At 46.8% G+C, this 25,407-nt stretch overlaps 2 protein-coding genes across 5 annotated transcripts in view; one reads left to right on the top strand and one right to left on the bottom strand.

The window, feature by feature from the left end:
- Positions 1-271: 271 nt before the first annotated feature.
- On the top strand, positions 272-9,353 carry Gdf11 (growth differentiation factor 11). Its single transcript, XM_052753703.1, is given in 4 exon segments — positions 272-439; positions 441-762; positions 5,562-5,959; positions 6,589-9,353. Coding segments are annotated over 4 exon segments (1,227 nt in total). The 5' UTR covers positions 272-313; the 3' UTR covers positions 6,970-9,353.
- Positions 8,234-25,407, bottom strand: part of Sarnp (SAP domain containing ribonucleoprotein) — a 64,899-nt gene continuing 47,725 nt past the window's right edge. For 2 of the 4 annotated variants that reach the window (XM_052753715.1, XM_052753713.1), the window contains 2 exons: positions 18,167-18,256; positions 8,234-15,030 (listed from right to left, as the gene is read on the bottom strand). In XM_052753715.1, coding sequence (XP_052609675.1) covers positions 14,989-15,030; positions 18,167-18,256 — 132 coding nt within the window. In that variant the 3' untranslated portion in view covers positions 8,234-14,988. The remainder of the gene's footprint in view (positions 15,031-18,166; positions 18,257-25,407) is intronic. The other 2 variants (XR_008221735.1, XM_052753714.1) reach the window with 2 other exon arrangements.

Below are 25,407 nucleotides of genomic sequence, written 5' to 3'. Positions count from 1 at the left end.
TCGCCTCGGATGACAGCGCTACCTCTTTTGTTGGCTCCGCAGCCAATCGCGGCCGCTGACGACACGGGGGCCGGGGCTATAAAGGGCCCGGCCCGGGCTCGGGCCCCCCCAGCCGCCCGCCCCGGCCGCCCGCCCGCCCGCCCCGCCCGTGCGCCCCGCCGCCCCCGGCCCCCGGCCCCCCCCTCGGCCGGGCAGCCCCCAATCCCGCGCCGCCCGGACCCCCTCCTCCTCCTCCTCCTCCCTCTTCCCTCCGCCCCCTCCCCGCGGGACTCCGGCGTCCCCGCCCCCCAGTCCTCCTCCCCTCCCCTGCAGCATGGTGCTCGCGGCCCCGCTGCTGCTGGGCTTCCTGCTCCTCGCCCTGGAGCTGCGGCCCCGGGGGGAGGCGGCCGAGGGCCCCGCGGCGGCGGCGGCGGCGGCAGCGGCGGCGGCGGCGGCGGCCGGGGGTCGGGGGGGAGCGCTCGAGCGGGCCGGCCGCGTCCGCGGCGCCGGAGCCGGACGGCTGCCCCGTCTGCTTGTGGCGGCAGCACAGCCGCGAGCTGCGCCTGGAGAGCATCAAGTCGCAGATCCTGAGCAAACTGCGGCTCAAGGAGGCGCCCAACATCAGCCGGGAGGTGGTGAAGCAGCTGCTGCCTAAGGCGCCGCCGCTGCAGCAGATCCTGGATCTGCACGACTTCCAAGGCGACGCGCTGCAGCCCGAGGACTTCTTGGAAGAGGACGAGTACCACGCTACCACCGAGACGGTCATAAGCATGGCCCAAGAGAGTAAGTGGGCTGCGGGGTGCGCGCGGTGCGGTCCAATCTCGGGAAGGACCCGGAAGCCCTTTCTGCAAAAACTTGACGGATTGGGGAGTCTGGCCACTCCACACAACTTTTTCGAGCAGTGAAGATGGGCAGCGGAGTTGAGTGCACGCCCCGTTGGGGAGGGGGGTGGCACGTTGGGGGGAGGGCGGCCAAACCGGGCAGGTTGTGAGATAGTGCTTCCCACCCCTTGTGCGGAAAAAGATTCAAGTTGAAGTGGTCCAGAAACTGGCACCCAACAGTGACTCTCCTTGCAGCGCTAGGCGGGGAGATTCCGTGACTCGTGCAGTCAGTCCCAGCTGGGCCGCAGTGCCATCTGCCCATTGCTTTGGCACCAGCTCCAACTCCTACCTAGGGCTCCGTGAGGCGCCCACCAGGCTGCGGAGAACTGAGGTTCCTCTAACCGCACAGGCATAGGACCCAAACCTGGTGTCCCTCCGACTGACACCTTTCCTCTCTGCACCTGATCTCGCTCGCACTGGGCATCCCCTAAGAGCTTGAAGAGCTTTTCCCTCTTGTACAGAAAGAGTTCGAGCAACTCAACTCCACTGCGCTTGCGACTTAATGAGTATCATTTGGTTACTCCCACCTTAGTGTTCTGTCCCGTATCCCTGTCCTACCCACGGCTGGAGCCAGAGAAGACCCAGGGAGAAAGAACTAGATGGGGGGATGGGAGAACCCAGGCATCCGAGCCCCTGGCCAAACGGAGGATGAACACTCTAATAGACATGAGCTGCTTTGAAATTTTATGGCCTGGAAAATCCAGGCCAATACTACCACCCCCACTGCCTGCTCTCCCCAGGGTCAGGTGACTCCCTCCTCCCCTCCCCCACTGACTGTCGTGTGTGTGTGTGTGTGTGTGTGTGTGTGTGTGTGTGTGTGTGTGTCCCCAACTCCAGGGAACCAGGCTTTCTCTATTCCCTAGTGGTTTGGCAAGCCCCCTCCTTTGGTTTTTATGACTCTGAACAGAAGGGGGGGGAGAGACTGGTTTATTGGCAGATGGGTCATAAAAAGCTGGGGGCTGCGGGAAATCCTAGTAGCCCACCCCCAATGGTAGAGGTACAGGAACCCAGGTGTGCATCTGGAAGGTTGAGTGCCTGGCACTACCACCCAGTTTCTGCAGAATTCAACTCCAACTTAGTCAGGCTTGTAAAGAAAACTCTGAGAACCAGAAAACTCTCTCTCTCTCTGGTGTGTGTGTGTGTGTGTGTGTGTGTGTGTGTGTGTGTGTGTGTGTGTGTAGGCATGGGGATCTGATCTTGGGTTCTCAGTCTCCCTTGTTCTTAATGCTTCTACTTTTGGAAACCATAGTCAGTCTGAGATTGCTAGAGGCAGGGATGGGGAAAGGATTCTATCTAGAAAACAGTTGTAGAGAAATTATGAATGACCTAAAATTTTCTTATTCTGGTCTGTGTGGTGTAAAGTGTGTATTTCCAGGGTGAGTGACCGAGCTGTGGGCTTCCCGTTGCCCTTCACTATTCCTAGCATCCCTTAACCAAAAGGCTTGAGCCCAGAATTAACTCTGGTAGTGGGGAGCAGCAGAAGTGCAGGGAATGAATGCCTGAATTGGGCAGTGGAGGTGAGCCCGGGGGTGGGATACCGGGGGGTGGGAGCGCACCAGTAGCTGAGGCTGGGGTTTCACCCTAACTGCCATTTTAGTACCACTCCAGGACTTTAGGTAATCCAGGAACTGGGTTTCAAAACCAGGTATTGTACTTCCCCTTTAAGAGTCTAGCTGCGACCTTAAGAGAGGGAGGGGGAGCTGAGGGGAGGGGAGGGAGAGAGAGAGGGGAAAAGGAAAAAGAGACTTTTATAGTCTAATCCCCAGGGACCCGCTTTAATAAGAGACTTGTGCTCTGCTAATCGGGGGAGGTGTTTGTCAGCAGAGATGGCCTCTGCTCCCCTCCCCCTGCCTCCCCTCCCCCAGCCAACCCCGGACCCCAGCCCCCACCTTTCCTAGGCTGTTCTGCCTGCCCTAGTTCCCTCTACCCTCTCACTCTCCCACCCTAGCCTGCATCCCTGGGAACCCAGCCCCCTGCTCTTCTGGGAGCCAAGCCCAGCCCCTCAGTTTGTCTCCTGTGCTCACTAAGAGGCCCCTGCCCTCTCGCCCAACCTCCTGCCCCTGGGCCATCCAGCCTGAGTTGGGAGAGGGTGTGTGGTGGGGTGGAGGCTGTAGGCAGAGAGGGGGTTGGGCCTTTGCTGAAAATAGTGCAATGACCTCTCTCCCCCATCAGCACCGCCTACTAAACCTGACCTGCCGCCTGCCACCAACCAAATCAATCCAACACAGATGTGGCCCCTTCCCCTCCCCACTAGAGCTGGGCGAAATGGGTGTTGGGGACTCTCCAGTCCTTTCCTCTGTGGCTTTACCTGCTCCTTTGTTCCTTCTGCACCTCACCATCTCCACCCCAGGAGGCTTGACTCTCCTACCTTTGCCCTCTTAACCCCTGCCCACTCCAGCCTAGCCCACCCAGCCTCCCACTTCCCAAACATTTCCTCTCCTTAGTGCGACCCCACTCTGTTCCTCTGCTGATCTCCTCTAACCTGCCTTCTTCATTCTTACCTTATCTTCTCCAACTTCTTCCCCACATCTTGTTCCTTAGGAACACTGTCTGCACATACACAGAGACATATATGTGGATTCCCTGTGGTAGAAAAGAGAGGAACCCTTGTCCAAAGGAACCAGGCTTAAGAGGGTATCCTATTGCCTTGTCTCAGCTTTAAGTGGGCTGCTTAGTTTATAAAATGAACATTTATTCATTATAAAATCATAATAATAAGCTATTATTTTCCACACTATTTAACGCACAGAATTATCTGTATCACACCGGGAAGTATGGTCAGTAAGGTTAGATAGTGGGCAACAAGCCAGGCAATGGGTAAACTTACTTTGGTTGCTGCCAGAGAAGAGTCTGGGAAGAACCTGCCATTCAACATAATTTACTGCTTGACATTATGGGACACACAGAAACTACCATGACGACAAAACAGTCTCAAGACAAGTATAAACTTTCAGAGAGATAAGAACCTAACGACAAGAAACAGATGGTTCTAGCTGGACCTGGTGGCACTGCATGTAATCCCAGCTACTCAGGAGATTGAGGCAGGAATTTCTGAAGTTCAAAGCCAGCCTGGGCAACTCTGTCTCAAAATAGAGACCGGGAATGTAGCTCAGTGGTAGAGTGCTTGCCTAGCAGGTGTGAGGCCCTGGGTTTGCTCCCCAGTAATACACACACACACACACACACACACATGCACATGCACCGCACACACCACATGCACGCATGCACAAATAATCTATGCTCCAATTAGATGTGATATGCCTTTGGACTCTGATCTCTTCAGTATCTTTCCTGCCCCAAACTGTCCTCCTAATCTTATCCCTACTCTACGTCAAGAGAGAATATCAGAACACTGGGATCTTGGAAGAACAAAAGGAGAGGTGCTACAGGACATGGTGTGTCATGTTCTGAGGCTATAGTCATTAAGTACTTTCTCCCTCACCACATTTGGAGAACCCTCCTCCTGGGGTGATGGGGAGCTAACCAGAGACAACAGATTGTGCAGGTGGTAATGCTGGGTGTGACAGGCAAGGGCCTAGACATCGTCACCACACTTCCATGGCTCTGGAAAAACCTCATACCATTCTTCCTGCCTACAGTGAGAATGGACATACCTGTCCAAAGGCTACATGATCTAGGGCATCTCTAACACACTTAGGAGGTCAGGAAGAGCTAGGCATCATGGCACAGGAAGACTGTTGTTAGCTGAGGCCAGCATGGGCCACTTAGTTCCAGAGAAGCCAAGGACACAAAACAAAGCTGCCTCGAAACAACAAAGACTGAAAAGAGTTTAAGGAAAAATGAGAGGAGCTGGAATAGAAGGGAAGGGAGATATCGAGACCTAGCTGGGCGGTGGTGGCGCACACCTTTGATCCCAGCACTTGGGAGGCAGAGGCAGACAGATCTCTGTGAGTTCAAGGCCAGCCTGGGCTACAGAGTGAGATCCAGGACAGGCTCCAAAGCTACACAGAGAAACCCTGTCTTGAAAAAAAAAAAAAAAGATGGCTGCTTACAGTTGACTTGGTGTGTTAAGTATTATTTCTGATGCTCTGGGCAAGTGGGACACTCCATAGTTTTTCCTTCTCTCAAAAGCCGAGATGAGTATCTCTGCTGGCAGCAGTAGAAACACAGGAAATGGTTGGTCGTTCCATTCTGTAAGATACGCTGTTGGGAATAAGGAGCCTAGATCTGAATTCTGGTTTACTTTATAAATTTAGCCCACACTCCATCTCTTTGAACCTTGGGCTGTTTCCTCTGATGCCTCCTTTGCTTTTTGGGGGGTGGGCTGCCAGGCTCCACCTCCTCACTAGACAAACCAGGGCAGAAATGGGGCAAAGTAACTTGAGGGCAGCAGGTACAGTAAGAGATACAGCTTCTATGAAGAACACTAAAGATCGGAAAAGGCTAGAGGCAGAGAAGGCTTCGGAGACTCAGTAACTACCTTAGCAGGTCATTTGGTCGGTGGATCCTCTGTGCTGGGAGAAATGGTATAGGGAAAGGGTATTGATCAGTAAGTAAACAAATTTATCATCCTAGAGATGAGATGATTTTAGGTACCAGAGACATAGTAGACAACAAGACACAGAAGGGTGAAGAAGAACTGGAAAACAGGCTGAGAAGAATCTGCTAAAGCCACCCAGGGCTGCTAAACCCCTCTGCAAACACCCTTTGCTGACGCTGTGCCCCCTTCTCTCTCATCAGCGGACCCTGCAGTGCAGACAGATGGCAGCCCTCTCTGTTGCCATTTCCACTTCAGCCCCAAGGTGATGTTCACAAAGGTCCTCAAGGCCCAGCTGTGGGTGTACCTTCGGCCTGTGCCCCGCCCAGCCACAGTCTACCTGCAGATCTTGCGACTGAAACCCCTAACTGGGGAAGGGACCGCAGGGGGAGGGGGTGGAGGCCGGCGGCACATCCGCATCCGTTCACTGAAGATCGAGCTGCACTCGCGGTCCGGCCACTGGCAGAGCATCGACTTCAAGCAAGTACTACACAGCTGGTTTCGGCAGCCGCAGAGCAACTGGGGCGTGGAGATCAACGCCTTTGACCCCAGTGGTACAGACCTGGCTGTCACTTCCCTTGGGCCAGGAGCTGAGGGGCTGGTGAGCAGGGGGCCTGAAGTGGTGGTGGATATGTGTAACCTGTCCCCAGGAGATAGGGGTCAGAAAAAAAATCAGGAATGTGGAGGTGGGGCCAGGAACTAATTCCAGAGGAGGTGGAGGTGGGGTGGCAAACTATCACTTCTCAGGGATTAAGCCCTGTAACAGCTGAAAACTGAAACTGGATTGAGGTGAAGGTGTCAGTTAGTGGGAGACCCGTGGGAACACAAAACTGACCCTTGTCTGGGCGTGGTGTTATCTAATCCTAGCACTAGGGGGACCAGAGAGGAGGATCAGGAGTTCTAGACTATTTTCTGCTACATAGCAAATTTGAGGCCAGCCTGAGCTATGTGAGATCCCATCTCAAATCAAAACTAAACAACCTGGCCCTTGATGAGGCCCTGGGCCAAGGAACTGATGAGGTCACACTGCCAGGAAAGGAAGAATGAAGCAAAGTGAGCAGCAGAGCTAGCTGGATGGCAGAGAAGTGGGTAGATCTGTGGGTGGGGGCAGTGAGCCAGCGAAGATGTCAATGGTTTCTGATCTGATGCTCCTCTTGAGATGCAGGTAGGAAAGTAAGAGAAATTGTTCAGGGCTTTGTCACATCTCTTTCCCCTCTCCCTGACCCTCAGCATCCTTTCATGGAGCTTCGAGTCCTAGAGAACACAAAAAGGTCCCGGCGGAACCTAGGCCTGGACTGCGATGAACACTCCAGTGAGTCCCGCTGCTGCCGATACCCTCTCACGGTGGACTTTGAGGCTTTTGGCTGGGACTGGATCATCGCACCTAAGCGCTACAAGGCCAACTACTGCTCCGGCCAGTGCGAGTACATGTTCATGCAAAAGTATCCACACACCCACTTGGTGCAACAGGCCAACCCAAGAGGCTCTGCGGGGCCCTGCTGCACCCCTACCAAGATGTCCCCAATCAACATGCTCTACTTCAATGACAAGCAGCAGATTATCTACGGCAAGATCCCTGGCATGGTGGTGGATCGCTGTGGCTGCTCCTAAGGTGTGGGCTACAGTGGATGCCTCCCTCATAAACCCTACCCCAAGAACCCCGGCCCTGGTCCCCATTCCCCCAAACCCTAGAGCGCCCTCCACCTCTTCCCGTGAACATCACACCTTGTTCCCTGACCAAGCAGTGTGCAATACAACAGAGGGAGGCAGGTGGGGATGGAGGGTGAGGGGTTGGGAGGAAGGAAGGGCAGTCAGGGTGGAATGTATCTGAGATTTGCAGGTGAGAAGGTTTGGCAAGAAGACAGAGATGTAGAGACAGAGAGAGAAGACGGAAGGATGGAGACAGGAACAAATAGAGCAGCACTGAGAAGGCAAAGGAGTAGAGGCTAAAGACTAAGAGACTAGACAGAGACAGAGCAGAAAGACGGAAATGGGAGTACAATGAAAGCCCTGCCCCAAGCCTCCTTTTTCTACCAGCAAGGCGAGAGGCTTGGTACAGTTTGGGGAGTTCCCCTGACAACTCAGTAGGAGGAAATCAAAAGTCCATTCTCCGCTTCTTCCTTCTCCCCTTCCAGCAGTCGTCAGAAGTGGAGTGAGGATGGGGCAAAGGAAGGGCCTGGGAATTTTTTATTTATTTATTTATTGTGACTTTTCATTTTTTTGGTATTTGGCTTTACTGGAACGGGAGGGACCCTGCCCACTGCGCCCCATTGGTCCTTACTCCCCAAGCCCTGCTCTCCCCAATACCAACCTACTTAAGCACTTGTATTACGCCTCCAGGGTTGGGAATGGGGGTAAAGGGCAGGAGGGCTGACACATGGAAGCTTCTAACCCATAATCACCCTAACCAACCTTCTTGAGCCAAACGGGTTGAGCTGAGTGGTCATGGAAACAGAAAGTTCAGACTTAAGAGCCGGGGGGAAGGGAACCTCAACATCCAGAATCTATGAGAGCTACTAAACTACCCCTCAGGCCTACCTTATTCATGGTATTATTTAGCCAGAGGGTACAGCCTGCTTATCCCCAAATTCCCCTCAGCCAAGAGACCAAAGAGCCTGTGGAATGCCCCTGCTCTCAGCCTCTATCTTCAGGTCAATAAAAAGTAGAAATCCCAGAGTCCCCCAGGTCTGGGAAGGGTTAAGGGTCAAGAAAATAGTAAAGAGGCTGAAGGTTACAGGGCATCTGAATCCAAATCACTGCTCTAGGCTAGGGAATACAGCCAGCAGACCAAGGTGGAAGGGATTCTGAAGGGGGGACATTTTAGTCCCCCTACCCCAAAGCTCAGGGTGGAAGAAGGGAGAACAAGGGAGCAGAGTGTCTATAATTTTATCTTTTATTTTTGGAATATAGCAGTACCTGAAAGCAGGGAGGGGACAGTACAGGCATGTGACAAGGCCAGTTACAGCAGAGGATGGGAGGATGGAGAGTCCTTGGTTTGGAAGGCTTAGGAAGCAGGCAAGCAATTAGTTGCCACTTCAAGTCACTAACTGGGCCCATTCATTCCTCCCACAATCCTGATCCACCCTCCTCTGGACTCACTGTGCCTCAGTTCCTTCCCCTTGATGGAATGAGAAACAGCAGCACCCGCCACAGCCAAGAGATGAATTCTGAGCACTTACCACGGGCACTTTATGGACATAAAATACCTCTCGCTGTGGGACTAGATAACCAGGGCACCACAATGTGAGGCTTAAAGGAGTCACAGGCTTCAGAGCACAAGCACCCTCTGCCTCTCAGCTGGACAATGCCTGAAGCCAAGGAGCTGAAAATCTCCACACCCTAACCATACCTCACCAGTGGCCTCTTGGCTCCAGACAAGTCTTAAGAGGATGGGGGGAGAGGGGAGATTACAGCAAAATGATCACGTGTAGAGCCGGCCATTATGGTAGAAAAAGTACTGAACTGAAGCCTGGCCAGGAAGGTCTGTGCTTCCTAAGAGCATGTTTCTCTCACTTGGGCCAGACCATAGAAAGGACAAAGGTATGTGACTATCCTTGGCACCTAACTCCTATTCTCATAGTGAGAAAAGGAGGTAAGATGTCTCCTATGAGGAATGGACAAGGGTTAAGCCTTTCAACTCACTTCCCATGTAGCAGCTGTGAGTCCCAAGCCTCTCCTCTCTGGCCCTGTTCTTCATCCTCTTTTTCTACCCATCTTAAAGAACAAGACACATTTGACCATCAACACTAACCACACTTCCTTGGTGGAGGAGAGGAATAGAAAAGCAGAGAGAAGATGCTTTCCTCCAAGGTCAAATGCCTCTTAATCTTGGAAAAGGTAAGGAAGGGTCGGATAATTAGTTATCAGGTAAACTTCTCTACAGTTTAGAGAGCTGGGGCATTAAACTTCAAATATTGCCTCTTTATTACCACCAAGTAAATACCTTTCCAGGGGGAAGGGGTTCTCTTATGAATACAAACCTGAGTTAAGCCTCAGTTTCCTGGTCTTTCCTATCCCCTAAGAGGCTTGAGGACATGGCCTCGCAGTTGAGTAGGACCTGGTACTTCTCACACCTTACCTGCGTGGACTGGCCAGTCTCCTCTGGAAGTATCGTTACTAGTGTAATTCTTTCCTTGTGTATCTGTTACATCATGTGTGTGATTGCCTTTGTTTGTTAGGGTGTTTGAGGACAGGGGCTGACAGGGGCACTGGAATGCCAGGAAAGGACTTCTCCACTGAAACCAAGGTTTCCAGGAAGGAACCATTACAAAAAGGCCATCAGGCAGTTTTCAAGTTATGTGACAAAGGGCAAAGATGGCCATAGGGTGCTCTGAGTTTTGGGACGGTCACATGACACAATCCAGCACTTGAACCTGAAAAAAGAAAAATAAAAGCAGTCAAAGAGTTTAGAATTCAGTGGTGAGCTCTTCTCCCTAATTGAGGGTCACGTTTACACTGGGAGACTAAGAACTAAAGGATCTAAGAAAAGAACCTTTTTAAGAAAAAGAGGACTAAGAAGATGAGGACCATGGAGCAAGAAAGGAAACACTAAGGGTATGGGGAATGATGACTGGGACACACAGATAGAGGATGGACAGAGGCTGGGAAAGAGAGGACTTAAGGCTTAAATCAACCGGCAGCTCCCCATTGTAGTTAAGTGTTTCAAATGCTGAATCCACTATAAAAACTCCCACATGCCTACAGCACAATTCATAAGGCATCGGAGCCAGGGGTGGCAAAGTAATCTTGCTGGAGTCCCAGGACTCACTGAACCACTTGGCTCTCTCTGTCCCATTTATTCCATCAAAGCTTTCCTGCCAATGAGCTAGACTAAAGGGGCAATGCTTAGGCCTCTTCTCAGTCTCACCCACCTGCCGCCCCCGAAAGAACCCAGACTGCATAAACGGGTGCATTTACAAACACAAAGGCGCAGATTACTCCACTCACCACCTGACCCCCATCCTCTAGCTGGAACCTACTTGTGGTGGGGGTGAGTTTACCACTTATCCTAGATCTGTTTTTGCTTGGGTAAATTTCAGAGTTAATGCTCACAGAAACTACTATGTAAACTAATTAGGAATGTGTGCTTAAGCACATCATAACGTCATTTAATTAATACTGTAACCCTCACAGTAGTTTGCAAACAGTCACAGAGCAATTAAGTAGTAAGGTACAAGGAATCGGACCCAGGTAGTTAACACGCAATAATATGTTTTAATCTATTTAATCTGTTGTTAAATGATATGAGAGGCAGCAAACTGAATTCAGGGACAACACAAAGTGAGAAAGTTGAAAAACACTTTGGATCCAAAGGGTTGGCAGGGTACAGAACCTTTTCCAATGTCTTTCAAGAGAAAAACTAGTGAGCTCAGGGATGGGATGTAGCATGGCTGATAGAGTGCTTGCCTAGTGAATATGGAGTTCCTGCCCAGCACCACATAAAATAAGGCATACTGGCACAGGCATGTAATCCAAGCCCTACAGAGGGAGAAACAGAAAGATCCAGAAATTCAAGGTCACCCTCAGCTTGCTTCATAGCCCATTTGAGGCCAGCCTGGGCTATAAGAGACTTACCTCAAGAAGAAAACAAGAAAGGGATATTAGATTTTGGAGGGATTAATAAACAGAAAATAAGTGCCACTGTCTATCAGAGGCCTTGTATGAGAGAAGTTAAGAAAAACTTATCTGTGAGTTTGAGACCAACCAAAAAAAAAAAGAAAGAAACAAGAAAAAAATTATTCTAGCCAGGCAGAGTAGCACACGCCTTTAATCCCAGCACTCGGAAGGCAGAGGCAGGTAGATCTCTGAGTTCTTGGCCAGCCTGGTCTACAGAGTTCCAGGACAGCCAAGGCTACATAGAGAAACCCTGTATTGAAAAACCAGAGGGGAAAAAAGTCATCTTGTTTCAACTATCTGAATTCCCTCCTCCCTGTTTCTCATGTCAGACTAACACGTCTCAAAGACTCAAGAAATATTGCTCTTATACCTTCCTTCCTATAGCCGTCACCCCTAAAGTTTCTACCTCCAGCAGTTCTCAGAGATGGCAGAACCATCAAAAGGTACAACTGTACAGCTAAGGGAGCCAGCCCTCACTATGGCTAGCACAGATCCCTTAAGAACTTCTGGGGAATGTCGATGTATCAACCACAGAAGACTGGGAGATGAAGAACAGTGCTTGGGTCCCAAACCTAGATGTCTGTCTAGCCAAACAAAATGGACTTGGGTTCTAAAGACTAAATTAGTAAAAACATAGGCATTCTAATCTACTCACGCTCATTGTGTGGAATGACTAAAGGACACAGAAGAGGACGTTCAGGCTTAGAAGTTAAGAGAATCTTCTGACCATTGTATGAACAGCTAGAGAAACGGAACAAAAAGGGTTAATTAAAAGAGAAAAAAGAGCTGGGAGGTGGTGGCGCAGCCTTTAATCCCAGCACTCGGGAGGCAGAGCCAGGCGGATCTCCGTGAGTTCGAGGCCAGCCTGGGCTACGAAGTGAGTTCCAGGACAGGCGCAAAGCTACACAGAGAAACCCTGTCTCGAAAAACCAAAAAAAAAAAAGGGAAAAAAGAGCCAGGCAGTGGTGGTGCATGCCTTTAATCCCAGCACCTGGGAGGCAGAGCCAGACGGATCTCTGTGAGTTCAAGGCCAGTCTGGGCTACAGAGTGAGATCCAGGACAGGCACCAAAACTACACAGTGAAACCCTGTCTCAAAAAACAAAAAAAAAGCCCTGTGGAATAAGAAGAGGACCTGGGGCTAGTCAGTAACTGCCTACTGCTCAAGTATAAAGATCCTGAGTTTGGACTCCTAGTTCCCACATAAAAAGGCAGGTCCAGTAGCATTTGTCTATAATTCCAAAAATGGAGGTTAGAGACAGTAGATCCTTGGAAATTATTGGCTGGCCAGCCTAGCTAAGTCAATGAGTTCCAGATTCAGAAAGGGGCCCTGTCTCAATAAATCAAATGGTGAGAAACCTGATGTGGACTACCAGCTTCAACAGGCACACATACCTACCTATATGAACACATGTCTATGTCATACACACATAAAAGTAAAACCACAAAAAGACTCTTAGCCAGCCGTGGTAGTAATCCTAGCACTCAGGAGGCTGATGCTGAAGGATGCTGTGAATTCAGAAGCAGCCTGGACTACAAAGTGAGACACTGTCTCAAAAATGAGGGTGGATGAGAGCAGAAAGAACCCTAGGTTGAGTGGAGTATGTCTCTGCAAGGTTATGGAGGACAAAGAGATAAAGATCAGTGCTGGGTTGTGGAGTCTCACACCTTAATGAGGGGAGAGGGGCTCTCTGAGTTCAAGGCCAGCCTGGTCTACAGAACAAGTTCCAAGACATCCAGGGCTAAATGGAGAAACACTGTCTCAAAACAACAACAACAAAAAACAAAACAAAAAAAATCACATAGATACCAGGAATGACTTTAACATTGAGGAGGCAGAGGCAGGCAAATCTCTCTGAATTTGAGCCAGCCTGGTCTACAAAGGGAATTACAGGACAGCCAGGGCTACCTACATAGAGACATTCTGTCTCAAAAAACCAACGCCACATTGAAGGACCCCCACTGCTACATTCTATTATCAGCATCTACTTTATTCCTTCAATATTTATTTATTTATAATCATTCTGGGATACAAATACTAAAGAACCTATACTCTGTCTCCTAATACAAAACACCAATTCTCTGGTTTTCAGATGAAGACACTGTGGAGATGAAAAAAGTAACTGGAGGTTACAGTTTTGTGTAAAAAGGGGGGGGGTGGGGCTGACAGAAGAGAATGATGGGAAGAGAAACTCACCCAATTACATCATTGCTGTGGATGAGGTGATATAAGTTTAATCAACTTTTCCTTCTGTGTTCAGTTTTTCCAAGGTCTCAGAGGAGACTAATTTCACAATAAATGGCAAACTTTGCTCTGTTCACCACGGCACCATTGAAGTTCTCCTAAACCTTTCTAGCAGGCCTGAGTCTGCCCCAGGAGTGTTGTGATTACAGGCACACATCATGCTTTATGGCACAAGACTGCAATGTTAGAAAGGTTAACTTTCTATTAATCAAAAAACCAGCTGGTTTTGGTAGAAATAAGGACAAAGATTTACATCACAGCAACACAAGATTTAATTATGGTAGCAAAGTTTTCAACTAAAGTAACTTTTATGACCTTCCTAAAGAAATCTCCCAAACCAAGCATTTATTGATCCAGAAATACAGAGATTAAAATGAGAAACCCAAGCAGGTGTGGTGGTGTTTGCCCGTAATCACAGCTCTTAGAAGGCTAAGAAGGCTGAACCGATTCAAGGCCTCCTCCAGGTTGCAGTGAGATCTCTCTCAAAAACCAGGAGAAAAAAGAAGGGACATGAGGAGAGGACTTAACACATCGAAAAGGCTAAGGAGCAGGTTTCAGACTTACATGTAACTTAGAGAAACAAGCAGTCTGCTTAGTCAGCCAAACCTCTGCTAAGTAGGTGACTCAGAAAAAGAGAATGAATTTTAGTGACACCCACGACACGTTCCCACCACAGCTGCAATAGCACTCTGCAGCAGAAGAGGACCAAGGAGCACAGAGCCTGACTACAAAGTGCAGCCATAACGTGCTTACCCAGCAGATACATCCCTGTGTCTGACCCCACACTGGGATGGGGAGCAAAAACACCAGGCATCTTGTTCTACTTACATCCCAACAACCTAGGTAACAACACTTAGCATCTCTGACATCTGGTCTTGACTCAGGTGTCTATCCTTCTACCAAAGGAGTGGCCAGCCCAGTCACCTGCTTGAGCTATAACCACCAAGGTCCCACACGCTGACCTCTGCTCTAATCAGACAGTGCCATGCCAACCATCCTGGGAAACGGGGCCCTTTCATAATGGATTCTATTTTATCCAGTTAGGCTTCATTCAATGTCCCATATCTTATTCTTTACATTTCCTAAAATCTCCCACACTTTCTCCACATTATCTCAACCTCTATTTATTTATTTATTTGGTTGGTTTTTCAAGACAGGGTTTCTCTGCATAGCTTTAGATGTCCTGGAACTCACTCTGTAGACCAGGCTGGCCTTGAACTCACAGAGATCCGCCTGGCTCTGCCTCCTGAGTGCTGGGATTAAAGACATGCACCACCACCACCTGGCTATTTCAACCTTTGGGTGACTTGGCCTCATCATGAAAAATAAATAAAAGCATATCTGTGGGTATGAAAAACATACTAAGTAGGCTTAAAAGATAGACTCAATCTTTTCTTATCTTCTTTTCCATGGGATGAAGGCATTACAGTTAATTCCCCCTAATATTTGCCACTGACACTCTCTCTGTGTGGTTTTCCTAACCTAGCTCTAGGAATTTAAAGGAGCACCTAATAAAACACATGTTTTCTTTTCTTTCTTTTTTTATTAATAAGCAAAATAATTAAAAACAAAAATATAACAACCTTAAATGCAGAGTAGCAGTTAAACCAAACTGCTGCTGGAATTCAAGGATGTACCAAGGTACACGCTTCCTCACTGTGAGGCACATGGCTGTGTGTGTGTGTGTGTGTGTGTGTGTGTGTGTGTATAAAAAACCAAGAAGAATTTGAGAAATGGAAACCACTATGGGGCAGAAAGCATGAACTTTTCATTATGCAATCCCAAAACGCTCTGCTCTTTTCCTTTTCTTTGCCTGTAATGAAAAAGCAAGAAAAAAAAATTAGATCGCAAGACAATAGCAGATTAAGTTCCTGGCAGCTTTAATCCAAACCCACATTAACTGTCAAAAAGGCCCAAGACGGATTGTAGTAGACTATTTTAAGGTGTGTTACTTCTGTTCATGTTGCAGTTGTTTAGCTCTGTGAAGCTGTGTTACTGTGCCTGTCTAACACACCTGATGGTGTAATAAAGAAGTGGCCATTAGCAAAGCAGGGAAGGACAGGCGGGGCTGCAGGCAGAGAGAGTACACAGAGGGAGAAATCTGGGAGGAGAAATGGAGGAGGACATCAGGGGCCAGCCACCCAGCTATACAACCAGCAAGCCACAGAGCAAGAGCAAGATTTACGGGAGTAAGAGAAACTAAGCCAAGCCAAGTCTGGACATTCTTAAGCCTGTGTGATTTATTTGGGAGCTGGGTGGCAGGCCCCCCAAAAGAGCAAGAACCCTCAACATGAGGTAACCACTGACTTCAAGCCAGAGACTTTGTTCCTGAATCCTTCCAGCTACCCAGCCAGAAGTGGGGAGGTTTAGAGAAAGAGGAAGGGTGAGAAACGAAGGCAAAAGGCATCCATACACATAACACAAAAATAAAGGTTAAACAGAGTGAGAGGTGGAAAAAAGATTAAGTGAGAATGGGGGAAGGAAAGAGTGGCAGGAAATGGGAAGACGTGAGATTTCAGGAGGACAATGGGTTAAATAATACTATCCACAGAGCAGTTGGAATAAGGCAGTAGCTATGCCTTAGGCCTCTAGTCCACAGGGAAGTTGATTCTTCAATGCCGAGAGAGTAAGTTGGAGAAGAAAGGTTGTTTGCAAGAAAGTCCTTATTATGGATCCCTCCCTCCCTCCCTCCCTCTCTCTCTCTCTCTCTTTTTCTCCTTTTTTTCTTTCTTTTTTCTTTTTGGTTTTTCAAGACAGAGTTTCTCTGTGTAACAGCTCTGGCTGTCCCGGAACTCACTTTGTAGACCAGGCTGGCCTTGGACTCAGAGATCCACTTGCCTCTGTCTTCTTAGTGCTGGGATTAAAGATGTGCACCACCACTACTGGTAACCTCAAACACGTGACCCTTTTGCCTCTGCCTCCTTCAGCAAATCCTACCAGCGTGCTCCAACACAACCAGTTTTTGTTGTTGTTGTTTTGTTTTGTTTTTTTGTGAGACAGGGTTTCTCTGTGTAGTTTTGGACTCTGTCCTGAACCTCGCTCTGTAGAATAGGCTGGCCTTGAACTCACAGAGATCCGCCTGGCTCTGCCTCCCAAGTGCTGGGATTAAAGGTTTGCGCCACCAATGCCTGGCTTGTTTTTGTTTTCAACCAAGACTTTCCCCTCATGTCTGAACATTTATTCTTTAGCAGATTCCATCTTGTAAAGTGGTGCTGTTATGTCTCTAAGCATAACATAACATAAATAACTGATAGCCTAGCTACTTTTAGATACCTATTTAATTACCAGGGTCATATGGTGAGTACAATGTTATGTATATTATGCATCTCTTAAAGAAGGCACAAACCAGCTGTAAGTACCTCAGGAAAAAGCACTTGTGTCCCTTATCTTCTTTTCAACTACTGCCCCATAACAAAGGGAAGTTTTCCGTAATCAATTCACATTGCAGGTTTGATGTCGTCTTTTTTGTTTTTGTTTTTGTTTTTAATTTATTTATTATGTATACAGAAGAGGGCGCCAGATCTCATTACAGGTGGTTGTGAGCCACCATGTGGTTGCTGGGAATTGAACTCAGGACCTCTGGAAGAACAGTCGGGCTCTTAACCTCTGAGCCATCTCTCCAGTCCTTGTTTTGTTTTTTTAAGCAGAATATACTCCAAGCCCATTTCACTTGGACTAATGACACAAACTCCTCTGGTCCACAGAAACTGCCTGAGCTTCAGAGCTACTCCTTCCTTATAGACAATGATTCCAACCAAAGCCTCTGCTCCTACTACCCTCTTTAACCTGGAGAAGCCAATGTATGCACTTAGTCAAATACCTAACAACAGCTTCCATGTAAGAAGGAAATAGTTCTACCAGAACTGAAGCAAGCTCATCTTGTTAATCAGTAAGTAAGCAGATACTTACTACAGATAATATTTTATTTTAGTGGAACAAAGTCTACAGATTCCTTTAGGTTTTTTCCTAATGAAGAACATAAATTTATTTGACTATAATTTTTTAAACTTATTTATTTTATGCGTTATTTATTTTATGTACATGCTGGGGATCAGACACAGGTCCTCTGCAAGAGCAACAAGTGCTCTTAACTGCTAAGCCATCTCTCCAGCCCTTGATCTATAATTTTCATGGCATATATACTTATTTATAAAGAAACTTTAGGGAATAGCAAGATAGTTCAGTTGGTAAAATGCTTATTGCACAAATAACCATCAGAACCCACATGAAAGCTAAGCAGTGGCTCATGCCCATAACCCTATCACTGGGTGAGGGAAGACACATGCCCACAGCCTAACACTGGGTGAGGAAAGACACATGCCCATAACCCTATCACTGGGTAAGGGGAAGGAAGACACATGCCCACACCCTATCACTGGGTGAGGAAAGACACATGCCCATAACCCTATCCCTGGGCGAGGAGAAGATAGGCAGATTTCTGGAGCTCAGTGACCAGGCAACCTAACCCATTGGTAAGCTCCAGGTTCAGTGAGAAACCATCTCAAAAAACAGAGGAAAGCTGGGTGGTGGTGGTCCATACCTTTTATCCCAGAGAGGCAGAGGCAGGCAGATCTCTGTGAGTTCAAGGTCAGCCCGGTTTACAGAGCAAGTTTCAGGACAGCCAGAGCTACACAAAGAAACCCTATCTCAGAAAAAAACAAAAAACCAAAAAATAAAAAAAAATTTAAAAATTCTAGAAGGATGAAGGAAACAAGTGGGAGTGTTAGCCAAGCAAGTCGGACACCCTGGGTTCAATCTCCAGAACAGGCACAGCCGGCGGTCTGGAGTAAGCTGGAGATCAAGAACGACTCCCCAGAGTTGTCCTCTGACCTCCACAGAAGCCTTGACATGTGAGGGCGTGTGCATGCATGTTTGCACACAATCCTGGTGGGGTTTTTGTTTGTTTGATTGTATTATTAGCTCTATGAAGCATTCTAAATATAGTTTACCTCTGTATCCTCAGTAGTTCCAGTTCCAGCTGAATTTGTCACAATCCCAAATCTCTCCTTCCTTTTTTTCAGCTTCTCATCATCCTCAGACTGTCAACAGATTGAAACAAGTTAGTCTCAATTTACAAAGTTTATAGGAATAAAACTAATTTATTGGTTACAATATGCAAGTCAACCTTATATCTCAAGAACCAAAAATCACATAAATTGAAAGACAGATAAGAAAATAAACACCCAGCCGGGCAGTGGTGGCAAACGCCTTTAATCCCAGAACTTGGGAGGCAGAGGCAGGCAGATCTCTGTGAGTTTGAAGCCAGCCTGGTCTACAGAGTAAGTTCCAGGACAGCCAGGATGGTTACACAGAGAAACCCTATCTCAAAAAAATAAATAAAAAAAATAAAATAAAATAAACACCCTAGTGTTATAGCTTAGTCTCAATTTGACCCCAAGGACTCATGTGTTCTAAGTCTGGGGACTACCTAGTGTGACAATAGTGGGAACGGGAGATCTTTAAGAGGCTGGGCATTAAAAGTCCTTGGCTAAGTCATGGGTAGTATTACTTCAGAAAGGATTAAGGTTGTTCTTGTAGAAGTCCGAGTGGATTCTTGTGAAAACAAATTATTCTAACAAATCTAACCTCTGCATCATGTTTGGACTTCTTGTTTGGAAATGTGATCTTTTCATCCTGCAACATTCCTGCCATCATGTAAGGCAACCAGGGAGATGGGGGACCCTTGCTGTTTGGGCTTTCAGCCTCTAAAACTGTGAGCTAAGCAAGTTTCATTACCAAGTTACTCAGCCTCAAGTGTTTTCTTATAGTATTAAGAGATGAATACAGTTAACATATAACGTGTTATACCGAGAATAACTGAAACTTTTATGTTAAGTAGGGTCTCAAAACTCCTAAGTAGAGCCGGGCAATGGTGGCACATGCCTTTAATCCCAGCACTCAGAAGGCAGAGCCAGGCGGATCTCTGTGAGTTCGAGGCCAGCCTGGTCTACAAAGCGAGTTCCAGGAAAGGTGCAAAGCTACACAGAGAAACCCTGTCTCGAAAAAAAAACCAAAAAAAAACCAAGAAGATATCTGAACTACTTGTCCACTACTCACAAGTTCCAATATATATGGCAAGCAAGGAAGGAAAGAACAGGGCCAGAATTATATTTCAGAAATTTGCTAAGACAATCAAGGGTTTGACTGAACTATCCAGTAAGTCACAGAAAACTCTAGACAATATATAACTAACATAATCCCTGAGTATATGTCTGTCATCACATGTATGCCTAGTGACCAGAGTCCTGCAGAGGGTGTTGGATTCCCTGGAACCAGAGCTACAGTTGGCTGTGAACCACCATGCAGGGCTGAACCACTCCTCTGGACAAGCAGCCAGTGCTCTTGATTGCTGAACAATTTCTTCAGCACCCAAAAAAGTTTTAAAATAAGACAGGTGACAACAACAGCCATCTACCAGAGTGGCTCTGGATATTTTCCAAGCAGCTGAGATTCATGTCTGCCCAGTAACTGGGGAGAGTATTTCAGCTTACTATGAGTGGGAGTTGGTCATTCTCTTAAAGTTTTTTAAAGATCCAGGCTGCAGCTGAGTAGGGTGTCGCACGCACACCTGTAATCACAGTAGCTGGGGGAGTGTGCTAAGATTCAATGACTGGTGATTGGGTGTAACTAGAAAAGACAGTAAAAGAGGAAATACAAAACAGATAAATAACTAAGTTATTTATAACTCCATAAACAATACTGGAGAAAGCAGAAAGTCTGGCTTTTTGGTTTGTTTGCTTTGAGTCAGGTTTCTCTGTGTAGCCCTGCTATCCTGGAACTCCCTATGTAGACCTGGCTCCTTCTCACTCAGAGATTCCCCTCCTGGAATCAAAGGCATGGGCCACCATGCCAGGCTTTTTGTTTTCATTTTTGAATTGCATTCCTGTGAGGTTCTTCTAGGTTAGATTTTTTTTTGTTTAAATTTTGATTTTTGTTTGTTTAAATCCCAAGAATTTATATCCCATAGGCCACACTACGTCTCTGAGTATTCCAAAACCAGGGGCCAAACCAAAGATAATCAAGAGAAGTACAGAAACACAAGAAATTGCCTTTGGCTTGGGAGGAAGAGGCAGGGAGATCTCTGAGTTAGAGGTCAGCCTGATCTACAGAGTAAACTTCAGGACAGCCTGGGCTACACAGAGAAACCCTGCCTCAAACCGAAATAAATAAATAAAATGAATAAAAAAATTTCAATTTTCAATTCCACACTGAGAGAGCACCTAAACAAGCTCACAACACAATACACCACAGGTGAAACGGCCATTATTGCGAGCACAAGCCTGCGGGCCACGCACCTTACAAATTCCATCACAAAACTCATGTGCATCTGGAATATGGTGAGCCAGCATTTTAATTATTATATTGTTGTTATTATTATGTGAATATGATAGGGGACACCTGAGGAGGTCAGAGGTCACCTTTGTAAAGTCAGTTCTCTTCCATTGTCCATGGGTTCTGGGAGTGGAGTTGAGATCATGAGGTTCGCACAGCAGGTGTCCTTACCTACTGAAGCCTCTCTCCAGCCCAGTGGGTTTTTTGAAAAGGTCTTGTGTAGCCTAGGCTGGTACTGAACTCCCTAAGTTCCTTAGGATGACCTTGAACTACAAGATCCTCCTCCCATGTTGGGGGTGGGGGGCAGCCCATTCTGTAGTTTTAATTCTGATTCAGAGTCTGAATTCACCTTTTAAGCTGAAAGGTGAGAGAAGAATGAGCCAGGAAAAGGTCCTGACAAATTATCTGACTCCATACGAGCTTCTTTTTTTTTTTTTTTTTTTTTTTTTTTGGTTTTTCGAGACAGGGTTTCTCTGTGTAGCTTTGCGCCTTTCCTGGGACTCACTTGGTAGCCCAGGCTGGCCTCGAACTCACAGAGATCCACCTGCCTCTGCCTCCCGAGTACGAGCTTCTTTTTTATTCAGATCTGAGGACTTAAGAGTTTAGGTAAAGCCCAGATATATCTTCCTCAGTCCAACAAAAACCCTGCCTGCCTTCCCTCCCCAACTCAAAACCCTCAGCTCTTTTCTAGTGCTCCTCCTCCTCCTCCTCGCCCTGCAGGAAAAGCAACCAACAGTGCCAGTGAATCACACAGTTCTGACGATCTCCCCAACCTGACCCTCGCAGCACTGACACTATCTCATAGAAACAAATACACAATCAACGTCACACCATCCTGACAGGCAGGTTCTGATTCATGGGTTAGCCAGACCCATCTGAGAAAATGACCACAATCAAAGGACATCTCTCTCTGCATTCATCAGGCCAATGTTCCCGAGGCCATGCTCAAGCACATAAATGAGTTCACTCATCTGCAGTTAGCAGAGACCTAGTGCAGTTTGTACTTGTCAACCTTTCCCTTCATCAAATAGTCCCTCAATCCTTCAACTCCAAACACATTTTCTTTTCTCATGAATACTCCTGTTCAAGAAATAAATGTTTCTATCTGAAATGCTTTATTTCCCCATCAAATGTAAATTCAAAACACACAACTTACATCCAGGACTAAATAGAGAGCCTTTGTCTCAAATATAAGCAAAACAAACAAAAACCTCATTTATAAAGTAAGAATTGTGCACACAGATGAAAAGAACAGGGGATGGCAAGATAGCTCAGCAGGTAAAGACCCTTGCTGTCGCCTGACACCCTGAGTTCATCTCTGGTACCCACCTAGTAGAGGGAGAAAAACAACACACAGAAGAAAAATGAACATCTCCCGGTGGTGGTGGTGGTGGTGGTGGTGGTGGTGGTGGTGGTGGTGGTGGTGGTGGTGGTGGTGGTGGTGGTGGTGCACACCTTTAATCCCAGTACTCAGGAGGCAGAGAGGGGGGATGTCTTAAGTTCAAAGCCAGCCTCATCTACAGAGCAAGTTCCAGAACAGCCAAGGCTACACAGAGAATCTCTGCCTCAAAAAACCAAAGAGAAAAAAAGAAAAATGAACAGAATAACAAAAACAGGATAGGCTGGATGTGGTAGCTCATGCCTATAACCCTAGCACTCAGTACAGTGAAGTCATCACAAGTTTAAAATCAGCCTGGACTACAAAATGAGACTATTCCCCCCACCCACCCCCAAAAAAGGACAAGGAGAAAAAGACAAAAAGAGGAAGAAGGCCGGGTGGTGGTGGTGGCGCACGCCTTTAATCCCAGCACTCGGGAGGCAGAGGCAGGCGGATCTCTGTGAGTTCGAGGCCAACCTAGTCTACAGAGTGAGATCCAGGACAGGCACCAAAGCTACACAGAGAAACCCTATCTCAAAAAAACCAAAAAAAAAAAAAAAGAGGAAGAAGACAGAACAGAACAGAAGCATAAAATATACTTGACAAGCTTTCATTTCAACATTTATTTATTTGTTTATTTTTTGTTTGTTTTTTGTTTTTTTTTTTTTTGAGACAAGGTTTCTTTGTGTAGCCTTGGCTGTCCTGAACTAGCTCTGTCAATCAGGCTGACCTCGAACTCAGAGATCCACCTGCCTCTGCCTCCCGAGTACTGGGATTAAAGGTGTATGCCACCACTGCCAGCCTGCTAAACATTTATTTTTATTTTTAAATTGTGTGTGAGTATGTGTACATGCCTGAGGAGGCCAGAATAGGGTGTCAAATCCCCTAGAGCTGCCCACATGGGTTTTGGGAACAAACTCAGGTCCTCTACTACAGCAGTATATGCTCTCCAGTCCCCATCACTGCATTTCCCACTAGAAAGACAGTGCAAACCTGGCCCTTTAGAAGGCACTCTTAACTTTTCCAAGCTGACTTCTCTCCTTATTCCCTTTTATATTTGCCAAGTCCTCAAGGAATATGAACAAAAAGACCCATTGAAAGAATGACTAAGACATTCAAGAACTTCTAAGATATGAATCACATGAACAAAAGTGCTTACCTTGCCAGATGGCCTTTAACCCCAGTGCTCGGGAGGCAGAGCCAGGCGGATCTCTGTGAGTTCAAGGCCAGCCTGGTCTACAGAGTGAGTTCCAGGACAGCCAGGGCTACACAGAGAAACCCTGCCTCAAAAAAAAGTGTTTGCCATACATAGTAACTATCCTGAGGTAGATAGATGTCAGGTGGTATCACAGTGACTGTTGTCAGGCTGCTTGTCTTACTCAGGTGGCCGTGAATTGTGACACTGCTCTTGCCTCAACTTCCCTGTTCTAGGATTACAGGCAGATAGCATACACAACTCGTGTGTGTGTGTGTGTGTGTGTGTGTGTGTGTGTGTGTGTGTGTGTGTGAGAGAGAGAGAGAGAGAGAGACAGACAGACAGACAGAGACAGAGAGACAGACAGGTATCTCTGTGAGTTCAAGACCAGCCATGGTTACACAGTGAGACTCTGTCTCAAAAAAGAAAAAGGATTTACTTCACCCTAAATACAAAAGGAATGTTTTAAAAATATCTCAGCTGTTCTAAGGGGGCAGAAAAGGAGGTACTGGGTCATAACTACACAATTTACTTCAGAGTTTGTGGCAACCGTTTCCACTGCAGCCAGGAATTAAGCACACAGTAGAAAATTACCTACAGCAATTGGCAACTAATACCATAGATTTTTTTAAAAAGTGATTTTTCTCATTTTTCTCAGCAGAATATCAACATTAATATCTCTTATCCAAAAATGAGTTCAAACTTTTGTTGGCTTCTAAACTCAACTTTTATCTTCAAGATTCAAATTCAAAAGAACATTTTAGAAAACTTACTAATTTTATGTTGAATATACAAAGACTGCTCGTACGTAGACTGATATAATTAGTGCCCTGTGGGCAGTAAATTCAAGCATTCAAAACAGTCACCACTCTAGATCATAAAAAGAAACCACAAGAAACAGTGACCTGAAGTGTAATTCAGGCACATTTAAAAATTTTGAACTCAGAAATTCCCAAGAACACCAAAGTAGTCACTGGACTCAAAATTAGAAAAATATTCATTATCATTATTATCTTAAGAGACCAAACAAATCTGGGTACTCTTTTACTGGTGAGTGCAACAAAGTTATTCATCCACCAGCCCTCTTACACCAAGTGAGGACAAATTCCAATCTGGAGACCTAGATACCTCTACAAGTAGAAAGAACCTAAGGCATCACAATTAATTTTCCCTCAGGAAATCCTTCCTTTGGAGTGACTAAAGAAGCTTGATATGAGCTGAGATAACTGTCTTCTTGGCCCCACCCCACCCCCACAATATAAGGATGTGAGCCCTTGAATGTTAGTGCTCTACCACTGAGCTCTAACCCCAGCCCCAAGCCAGTTATACTTTGCAAAATACCAAACAAGTAGCTAGTGCTTTCTGTAAATGGATTATATGCACTAAGATGTCAGCAGTTCTCAGGCTAATCTGATTTTCTAAATGAATTTAAGGTTGTAAGGCAAAAAGGCCTTAGGCTCACCACCTGAATCTACCACCATGTGACTGACAACAGGATGAAAAGCAGAGCCTAGGGGACAGTGGAAAATTAATGTCGACATGGCCTTGACTTCCCACAGGTAAGCGTTATGAAACACTCCAGGGTGAGTGACAACACTGGTGGCTTCTCTCAGAAACACTTCAATGCTTGAATACACAGCTGTCTGCTCCCCGCTTCAATGCCTGAAACCCACCTGACCTTGTTTTTTCCTGAGTCTTTATGCCAGCCAGTGCAGAGAACACAAAGTGGTCCCCCAAAACTAATGTGCACAGTGAAGGCAGATTAAAGGTGAAACACCAGACTAGTGGGAAGCATGCCATCTTAGCACACACGTGGTAAAGAGGTCTAATATAACACTCCTTAAACACATACACAATAAAGTTATCTTTCCTACACTCACCAGTCTCTGTGACATCAGAATCTTTTCTGGGGCCAACAGAATGTGAGATCTGGAAAGCCAAATTGACTCAGAGACCACCGAGGACCCCTGTTTTCTATCTTTGTGGGTTTTTAAACTAAAGTCATCATCACTCATCACCAAATACTCTTCCCACAAGTTCCTATCACCTTTTCTGGGCACCCGCCCCCTCGCCAGAGGAGGTCATCTCAGCCTTGCTCTCTAGCTGATTGCAGGACAAAGAAAAGCAGGTGGAGGAAATGAAGGCTTCACACTTGAGACCCCAGGAAACCAATTTCTATTGAAAGTTCCCACCTCCTTCCCTTAGAAGCCAGGAAGTGATTGCTTTTAAGGATAAGTGATGCAGAGCTCGGCAGAAATGTCAAGAAGTCGATAAAGGGAAGTAAA

The sequence above is a fragment of the Peromyscus californicus genome, unplaced genomic scaffold, assembly GCF_007827085.1.
Source record: "Peromyscus californicus insignis strain IS unplaced genomic scaffold, ASM782708v3 Scaffold_24__1_contigs__length_46423439, whole genome shotgun sequence".
In the NCBI taxonomy this organism is placed as follows: Eukaryota; Metazoa; Chordata; class Mammalia; order Rodentia; family Cricetidae; genus Peromyscus; species Peromyscus californicus.
The sequence above is the reverse complement of the archived record's forward strand: the minus strand, read 5'-3'. Positions and strand labels throughout refer to the sequence as shown.